General features: G+C 31.2%; 1 protein-coding gene across 2 annotated transcripts; it reads right to left on the reverse strand.

Annotated features, from left to right (window-relative positions):
- Positions 1–374: 374 nt before the first annotated feature.
- Positions 375–8,286, reverse strand: LOC145313545 (oxysterol-binding protein-related protein 11). Of its 2 annotated transcripts, none has more exons than XM_080152995.1 (10): positions 8,127–8,286; positions 6,834–6,999; positions 4,470–4,612; positions 4,075–4,174; positions 3,388–3,491; positions 3,126–3,234; positions 2,657–2,716; positions 1,694–1,811; positions 879–948; positions 375–444 (listed from the first exon to the last, which is right to left on the reverse strand). In XM_080152995.1, exons 1-8 carry the CDS (start codon positions 8,225–8,227, stop codon positions 1,704–1,706), a joined length of 891 nt encoding a protein of 296 aa, XP_080009121.1. In that variant the 5' UTR covers positions 8,228–8,286; the 3' UTR covers positions 375–444; positions 879–948; positions 1,694–1,703. The 2 variants fall into 2 exon arrangements, with proteins under 2 accessions (XP_080009121.1, XP_080009120.1); XM_080152994.1 differs by having other exon boundaries at positions 2,651–2,716.
- Positions 8,287–10,170: the final 1,884 nt, after the last annotated feature.

Genomic DNA, 10,170 nt, shown 5'->3' on the forward strand with positions numbered 1-10,170 from the left:
AGATGATTTCATGAATTTTTAAAAATCTTGGAGAAAAGAACGGAAACGGTTTAAATGAATAAGAATCTATTTTTGAATGTTTAACCGATTAAAACAATAAAAAGGAATCTTCAGTCTAAAATGTCTAAAAATTCTCAGTAAAATCAGAAAGATTCAGTATCTGTGCAATAATGAATTTTAGATAGAACTTAATATTCCTTTACTAAATTTCTACATTCTTGTCAGTATGGAAACTCAACATGTGTTTTCTCCAAAAAATTCAGTATTCTATTCTTTTGTTTCATTTCTTAATTCATGCATTCCTGAGGATAAGAAGGGTTGTTAGCCGGGCTGTTGGTTTGTGGGAATATGATTGGCGGCAGAGATTTAACACGGGCAGCTGCGCTACCTGACCTGGTGGGAGTGAGATGATGTCGGGGTTGGGTGGGGTTACAAGTTACACCACTGATAATTTTAGTATTTATCAATTTTCTTAGTATTTTGTTCTTATTGAATACTTTAAATTTTCTAAAGTTTGAATAAACAAGTCATGAACAAAATATCCTTATGAAAAGCAAAATGTCTGATGGTTAATATTTTTATCAATACAGAACTGAGGAAGTTTTCCCTTTTATTGACTTCACATAGGTCCTGGGATGGTTTTAGGTTTTTTTAATTTTAGGCATTTTTTTCACCGATTTGAGCCGAGTGCATAGATGCTACGGGCTCAGCCTCTTATTATTATTACGTACATATTTTAAATCATGCTAAGTACAATAATAACTAAAACTAAAAAAAGGCTAGGCCAACTTTTTTCCAATTCTGAAAATTATGGACACCTTTTCTCATTTTCTGCTTGCTTAAGATTTTTCAATATTAATAATGAATACATATTATTCCTAGAGTTAGAATCGATAGAATCAGGGGTTAGATGTTGGGGAGGGGCTGAGGAGGTCTGCCTCAAGCCGCCTAATAACAAAAATATCAAGTAATTTATTTGAAAATTCTCGTTTTCCAAGGTTTAATAGGTAAGTAAAAAATTTGGTCAGACAAAGAATCAGTATTTATATAAGAAGAAAGGGGTAAAATGCAGAGAAGTTAATCTACTTTGAAGTAAGGGAGGAGAGGGGGTTTATGCAACCATCTCGTAATCAATGTATAAATGGCATTTAGAAATCAAATTTCGATCTGAAATTTTGCATTTGTCATCCTTGGTAGGTTTATTTTTCCTAAATCGAACAAAAAGTTGGAAAAGTAACGGCTAACGGCTGGCGGCTCAGCCGTTTAGCCATTTTTTTGCTTTTTTTCGAGGCAAATTCATCACGAAACCTATCGCCTCATAATATTCTTTGCCGCTCCAAAACGTTTTCAAACGCTTCTAGCCAGTAGTTGCTAGTACTAGAAATCTAAAAAAAAAAAATTTTTATCATTTCACATGATTTAAAGCAAAAATATGTTTCAAATAGTTGATTCCTACGTATTTTATGACATATTTGCCCTAAAAAAGCCAAAAAAAAAAACGGCTAAACGGCTGAGCCGTTAGCCGTTACTTTTTCAACTTTTTGTTCGATTTAGGGAAAATAGACCTACCAAGGATTACTCATGCAAATTTTCAGATCTATTCAACTATTAATGACAGGATTAGGAGAAAAGCTGATTTTTTTCTTAAAAATCACCGGCGAAGACTGCAAAAACTTGATATTTCATTGATTGCCTGATGTGCGTCATGTAGATGGTTCTGAGGACCTTGACCTTGGAGAGGCTAGAGACAGCTGGTGCGCTGCGGGTGGAACAACTCGTCGACTAGGTGAGGCTGGTAGGAAGCCCTTTGACTATAATAAGTACAAATTTTTTCATAAAGTTTCATAACTTCCAAAGCAAGAATGACAACATACATTAAAGCGAAGTTCTGAAATAAAACGGTAGAACAAACGAACATGAACACTTGTTGTGATGATAATCTTTGTTCCAAAAATCAGATAGATGGACGTTTCATTTTCTGTTAACGGTGCTAGAGATGCTACAGGATAATCATCCAAAGTTTCAAATCGATAGGACAATTCTAATAAGCTTAAATTAACGAAAAGAGCTAACCTTAACATTTAGGACGTATGTATGGATGGACGTACTAAACCTCAATTTAGAAAAGCTTCATTTAAAATAAATATATTTAGCAAGAGTAGGTAGGTAGCACTTAATCTTATTACTATATATTAGTACTAGCGGCTTCGCCCCTAGCCTCTAGGGATTTTGCCCCAAGAGGTGATAAAAAAAAATTATGGCGAAAATCGTAAAGGACCATGGAAATCTCCTTCAAAAAAAAAAAAAAAAAAAAAAAAAAAAAAAAAAATGGGGGGGATTTTTTGGTTTTTGGGGGGGTTGGGGGTGTCCCACCCCCCAAGAAAATAGCTTAAAACCACCACAGGACCAATAGGTAGATACCCTGAAGAGTAGAATCCAATTGGTTCAGTGGTTACCGAGATCTTATGGGACAGACAGACAGACGGACAGACAGACAGACGGACAGACAGACATCGTTCTACTTTGTATTATAGATACTAGGCCTTTTCTGTCAAAGCTATAAAAGTGTCAATAAAAATTACAAAACTTGTAAAGATTTGGCTACATGAATATTTTTATCCTTGTTATAATAAATCTTCTAAATATTGACCTGTACCTGAGATCTTGATTTTATCACTGGTCTTGAATTGGCATTTACTTCGGCTTCGCGTACATCCTGAAGGTTAAGTTTGTTAAGATTTTGGTTAAAATCTAGGTATATATTTAAGGTTTTTTTCTGAATAAAAATTAATTTGGGCTTATCTTAAAACTAGTTATTCTCTAGTTTTATTACTTTATCATTAAATGCATCTAAATTTTCGCATCACAAATGCATGAGCAGGTATTCATATCTGTATTCTCAAGATTAAAATGGTTGCAGAATATTTAGGAAATAATTCTTTCTACTCATTCCTTTCAAGTTTCTTGACTGACTGTGGCACTGGCTATTTTTATCGTTTTGTACTGTATGACGCTATTTAACCAAAATTAAAACAATCACGATCAGATGCGCAAATCGTGAGGACTTATATAATAGAAGTCTTAATAAATTACATATATTTAAAATTAGACAACAAAATATTTACCTGTAAAATTCCCAGTGCATTTTCGAGGCAGATTAGAGTTGACTGAGAGGTTGATTTCAGCATCAACAGATTTTCATTTAAGCAGGTAAACTCTCCATGCTCTTTCAAACTAAGAATAATAATAATAATTATTCACTAGTTTCACAGTAATTAAGCTAACAAAATCCTTTGCTGTTATCATAGTTTTCAAACTATACTTCACAAGTTTCTCATATTTCAATTTTAGTCACAAAATTATCCAGCAAAAAAAAAGAATATTTACCTTGCTTGAAGTTCCGATGCTGGTTTCTTGTCTGCAGTATAATTCTTGTTGGACACTGGTAAGGATTCTATGTATTCACATAGTTCATCATGTTTACCAGCAACCTGTAAAAAATAACAAGGATATTATTAATAATTCTATGTATTCACATAGTTCATCATGTTTACCAGCAACCTGTAAATAATAACAAGGATATTATTAATAATTCTATGTATTCCCATAGTTCTTCATGTTTACCAGCAACCTGTAAATAATAACAAGAATATTGTTATCAATTCTATGTATTCACATAGCTCATAATGTTTTCCAGCAACCTGTAAATAATAACAAGGATATTATTAATAATTCTATGTATTCACATAGTTCATCATGTTTACCAGCAACCTGTATTTAAAAAAATATATATTCATATTATTGAATGGTATCTAGTTAATGTTTATACGTCTGTAAGACAGGCACTAAAGATCAATGGGAAACTTTTGTTCTTTCATGATTTATGACGGATTATTTTTTTCTTGTTTTGTCCTCATTTTAGGTATTAATATTACACAAAAAAATAGGATAATATCCCGGCCATCGTCAAAGGATTTATTTTAAAATTAAAACTACGGGTGATACTTAGACCTGAAAATCTTCAAATTAACGATAAGCATATATGATAAATGTATATATTATTTGTATAGGTACCTTATGTAAGATGTCATGCACTGAGGCGAAAGCATCCATAGCAGAGAGAGAAAGGCTGATTAACTCCTCGGAAGGCTGACCGTTCTTAGCTATGTGTGACCTATAAATATTAGTTGTTTACTGTATAGTCACTTTAGGGAGTAGAAACTACTGCATCTGATGAAAACCTATATTTTATGCATTTTTATGAATTTGGCATTGTATTTACCTATGTTATTGTACATTTCAATGCTGAAAAAACTTAAACTAAACAAAATAAAAAGATACCATGGAAAATAATTTTTAAATAAACACATTTTTTACAAACCTATCAAAGATATATGTAATAAAACTATCTATCCCAAATTAACCTCTTATGAGCACTAATATAAATCTGCTAAAAAGACTAGATATACCTGGAACCAGGAGGTGTAGGAGGCATGAGCTCTCTGGAGGTTATAGAGGGATGATTAGAGGCCAGCGCTTCATTGTGGAAGTGTGCACACGCCCTTATTCTGTCAACCCAAATCTGACGCTCACGGGGGTTCGTGGCACGTACCTAAATTCAAAAAGGTAAACACTGTGCGATTGGCGATTTTTTAAAGATTTTTTCAATAAAAAAACTTTGAACCCAAAGTGAAAACTGGTTTAGTAGTTAACCCCCCCCCCCCCCTCTGCTTACATAGTCATAAAGTTTTATCTCAAAAGCCTAAATTGTCTTTTATTCACTCAAGAAACAAAGAAAATTAAATAGTTGCTTTTTATATAAGAATAAAAAATGTATATAAAAGATAATGAACTTTTTCGTAAAGTGATTATGCAATAAAAAGAATAAGTGGTTTACATAAAAATTTAACAATGATAAATTATGCAAAATCATGTTTAATATTACAATTAAATTATTCTAAACATTATGCGCATAAAAATATTCAACCAGAGATAATCATTTCTAATGTTGGTAAACAAATATTGTGAGTCATAAAATTGTTTAAACACAGAATTATTCTAAAGCAAATATAGAGCAAACACATAATAAATAAATGTACAAATGTTTATCTTCTTTGTTTATAGTACAAATATGGGGTCAAATGCAGTTCTAAGATATGAGAAAAATACCTAAGATTTTTTGTCTTTTAATACATTTTTTTGATTAAACCCATAAAATATATATACATATTGGCCATACAAAATTAGGACAATATTTTTAAAATAAACTTACTTATAGTGGCAGAAAGATAAATGGTTTTCTTAACCATTTCCAATAAAACTAACTTCAGTTGAAGTCTTATCACATCTTTATACATAAGTAACAGGATCTATGTCCGTCTGTAGTATAGGGTCTCTGTAACCGCTAAACCGATATGTTTATCCTTTACTGCGTAGCTTAGGTCCTGGGAAGATTTTTAACTATTTTGGGGGAGAGTGTACGACTACCCTAAGATAAAACTGCTAGAAAAAATTAACCACCCCAAATTTTTTTTTTGCTTTAAAATAAAACTGAAAGTGGTAGGTCGACACCCCCCCCCCCCAAGCCCCTCACTCAATTCAAGGGCCCCTAGAGGCGTAGCCATTAGTTTGAAAAAAAGTGCGTGCCTTACGAACATTTTCGAATTTATTTATAGCTAAACTTTCATAACTAAAAACAAATCTTTTACATCTGCCCGCGTCATATTAACGTGGTGATGTACAAGCCATAGTTACACAAAAGCATCGCAATTTAAAATCCATTAAAGGTCACAGAACTTCAGCCTTACTTTTTATATATAAATAGTCTTGAAATTGTAAGATTTACGAAAAAAAAATTTCTTTATGACATGTTAAAATATTGGACACAAAAAGCACAAATACGAACTGTTTTTATCAAAAAGTCTGGCCTAGTAAAAAGAGGAAAATATTTACATCCATATACATATGCAATGCATATATGTAAATATACATATGCATTTAGATGTTTGAAAAGTCAAATGACGCAATTCTATCACATAATGAACACAGTTTTAAAATTAAAATTTTATAGGTAAGTGTAGCTACTCTGAAGCTTAAGTTTGTTCATAAGTACACCAATTCGTCTTACATCAATCTGTAATCTTTTAAAGGGACAGTTGCATGAAGTACATTTCAGAAAAATTATTTAATAATTTAGTTAGGTGCATAAACTACAAAATAAGTGTTAATCTACAGAATGAAATAAGGTATTATATCTTCGTTATTTCTTGCATAGTAATAATTGCTATGTATACCTATACATTTTAATATTATAAAAGTATATAGGTTTGTGTTTCTATCTATTCACAATATGGTTAGCTATTTTGTTGCGCTACTTATGGACATTGCTATCCTTTTCAAAACCCCTCCCTTCAATCCTATTTAAACAAAAAGACAAAATATTATTATTACTATTATTATACAAATGAAGGGAGAGCTAGATATGACAATTCGTACACATTAAATCTGCAACCTACTTAATGCATATATATTTGGCGTAATTAATCTTTTCGCATAGCAACAGGATTTTTGCAAACAAAAAGATAAGAAGATAATGATTTTAAAGAAAGTGAAACCCCATTTCAATATACTAAATTATTTGTGAAAATCGGTGGAAAAAACATCAAAAATGAACCAAAAGATAGGCCAGTACTGTCACTGAATATAATTCTTTGTTCTATACAAATTATTATTGGAGTTAATTTGAAAAGTTTTTGATTCATTGAGCATATAAAAGGTCAAACCTCTCATCTTTGTGTTTATTAAAAATTAAAATAAATATTGAAATAACTAACCTTGTAAACTTCACCCGAGGCGAAGTTGACTGAAAATGTTTGTGAGTCCTCATCACTGGGTAGTACTAGTGCACCTGCCAGATAATGGCTGCCACGACACCTGCCATTTCTCTCCTCCAGCAGGTAGTACTCCAACCTGCCAGATTCAGGGTCAAGCACAAACCATCTAAAGAGAATGTAATTTATTATCTTTTGAATTTGATGTTAGGTTTCATATGTCTACCTAATCAAAGGTAGTTAGCTTGTTTGTATGTTACTAATGATAACACAAAAATATTTACACCAAGAAGGAAAGTTGTTCTTGCAGGTTTCATACTAAAAGTATTAAAGATTGGTGCCACACAACCTTGCCTTGCTAACGGCCAATTTTTTAAGGAACTATATTGTCTTGGAGGTCCTTGTGGCAATTCAAATTACAAGAAAAATATAAGAAATTTAAAATACATGAAAAAGGTAAAACTATATCTATATGCCTTTTTAGCTTTATGTGAACATGTACCTGATATAAAGAGTATTAAAATAACACAAAACTCGTAAATTTTTCCTCTATATTTATAATCTCTGAGCTACATTTTTTACTTTTTTGAGCATTTGATCTTCATAAATATTAAATATACTAAACATTTTCTTCTAAGAAATCTCTGTGGCATTGTTTTTTGATATAGGGGGGTGGGGGGGGGGGGGGGGAGTTCTGACACATTTGCGTAAACCTGGAATATAGGCTTTATCTTTGGACTGAGAGGATAGGTAATTAGAGATAAAATCATTCTTATATGATGAAGTTTTAAGATTTTTTGGATAGGCCTCCAGGTTACGGAGCTCCAGGCCTCCAGGTGGTCTCTGTACGTACAGGTAAGTGAAAAAAATTTTTTTTTTAAGAGTTAGAAGTCAGCTTATGAACATATTATGCATGTTTTTTCTTCAAATATGTGAATAACATTCAAAAAGATACATATTTTTTTCATAAGTTGACCTCCAACTCTTAAATTTTTTTTTTTTTTTTTCATTTTTACCTGTACAACAGAGACCACCTGGAGGCCTGCAGCTCCGGGACCTGGAGGCCTATCCAAAAAATCTTAAAACTTGGGAAAATTCATCATATAAGAATGATGTTATCCCTAATAACCTATCCTCTCAGTCCAAAGATAAAGCCTATATACCAGGTTTACGCAAATATGTCAGAACCCCCCCCCCCCTTATTTCAAATTAGAATTTATTAAATATTGATTTAAGACACATATTGCCTTAAAAAAATACTTCCATAGTCTCACTAAACAAATAAGCAAAACTTACCTAAACTGCCACCCTTTGACGACATTAGTAAACTTGCTTAGTTGTCCCTCAAACCTCCTTCTCAGTTCATTATCACCTATCTGCTGTGTGGCATCGCCCATTTTGGCATAATAAAGATGACTGAGAAATTTCAAAACTTCAAAACTGGAAAAAATTGATATCAAACTAATTTTTATTTATAACTAAAAGCGCAGTTATTATGTTATTTTTAAAACATAGCAAAATAAAAATATAATAGTCGTAAATGCAACAATTTCACATTTTTAACCTTTCTTCTTCGATGGCCTACAAAACACTAAAAAGATAAAGGATTGATTGAAACTAAACGAAAAAGGGACCATTTGTCTTAGTAAAAAAAGTCGATTAGTAAGATAAACAAAAACATCAAGTTTATCAGTTAAACTTTATGACAAGCTATAAAGTTCACATTTAATGAATGTTTTATAAAAAATGGTGAACATTTTCTAAACTTGTTATTTTTCATCAAAAAAAAAAGATAGTTAATTGAAGTTTTGTTTCGGGGAAAATATTTACATAAAGCCTTTCACCTAAACATGTAATGCACTACTGAATGCACCTTTTGTGCCCAAGACATGCATGCGCAAACTAAGACCAATAAAAACTGACCATGATAATATTATTAGAGCTAGGCCTTAAATGTAATTATCCCTTCTTTACAATACAAAACCTAAGGGCCAGGGCCAAGTCCTTTGACACAAAAAGAAAAGTCCTTTATGTGCAACTCAGGTTTCATGAAAAATGATCCCAAAAACTTAATTTTTTCTTTAACTTGTTCTTAAGGGGACAATTCATAATCTACAATTATCAAGACTAAAATTTATTTCGCCATATAGGTGTTTAAAAGGAATATGGCCAAGTTTGTTTTATAGTACTTAATTAATTTAATAGGTACTATATTTTTGAATACGATTTTTAATTTTTTAAGTACATACAAAACATTTAATGTTTAAAAAAAATTTCTATCATACCAGTCTTTCTTAAAAACTGGAAAATATATATGTAAAGTCCTTTGCTGTCAGTTGAGAAAGCATTTCTACGCATAAAGGTAAAAAATTGAATCATTTTATTCCATTTTTTGGTATTTACGTGATTTGGCAAGAAGTCTGCTGCTGCTGTCATGTTTAGAATAAATATTATTAAACAGGGCTGCTGCAACTTTTTCACTATTTTTGTATTTTATCTTTTTTTAGAGCTTTTAATATTTGAAAAAAGATTTTTTTATACTAATGTTAAAATGAAAATTGGGTTTCTTTGGGGATTAATTAACAATATTCTATATTTTCACAACACTGTAATTTAAAAATAAAAAAAATATATTAAATAGTTGTATATCTTTTATTTTAGGAAAGTTGCGCGGCATTTGTGCTAAAATTTTGTTGCCAGAACAACTTTATGGGGGGTTATTTATATTTATATAAATAGAAAAATTAAGTAAATTTATGTACAAATATAGATCCAATTCACGATGAAAAGAAGAATATAATTACAAATGAAAATGTTTTTTTTTAAATTTATCTTAAATAAAAGGCTTTTTAGTTTCCAATATCTGTCAACACTGTTCTTGTGTTGTTATTTTCGCGGAATATTCCTTGGGAAAGAGAGTAAAGTTTATAACAGATTAAAAGTTATTTTAAAATTTAATATATCATTTAAAATATGTAAAACTAGTAATGATTAAAATGTAAATTCTTTATATGTCCCTTTCAATTTTTTTTATATCAAACAAATGGCTTTTAGAAAGACCAACTTACTCGTTTATTGTATTCACCGGTTTTTATACATCTTAATTCGATTTTCTGTCTGTTCGGTCAAACCTACATCTAATTATTTTAGCAGCGAAGCTACTCTATAATTCTGAAAGTTCGTGTGTCCGTTTTATGCGAAGAGTGGGAGAACTGCGACTCTTTTCAAGATACACGTCTGAAACTATTAAATTATATATCAAACATTCCCATCAGCAAAAGGAGCGCATAATCAACTAATAATACATCCATAGCAGTCGGTTTTTATTTTACGTTGATCT

Source organism: Acartia tonsa, chromosome 3 (assembly GCF_053477335.1).
Source record: "Acartia tonsa isolate MP-2025a chromosome 3, ASM5347733v1, whole genome shotgun sequence".
NCBI classification, from domain to species: Eukaryota; Metazoa; Arthropoda; class Copepoda; order Calanoida; family Acartiidae; genus Acartia; species Acartia tonsa.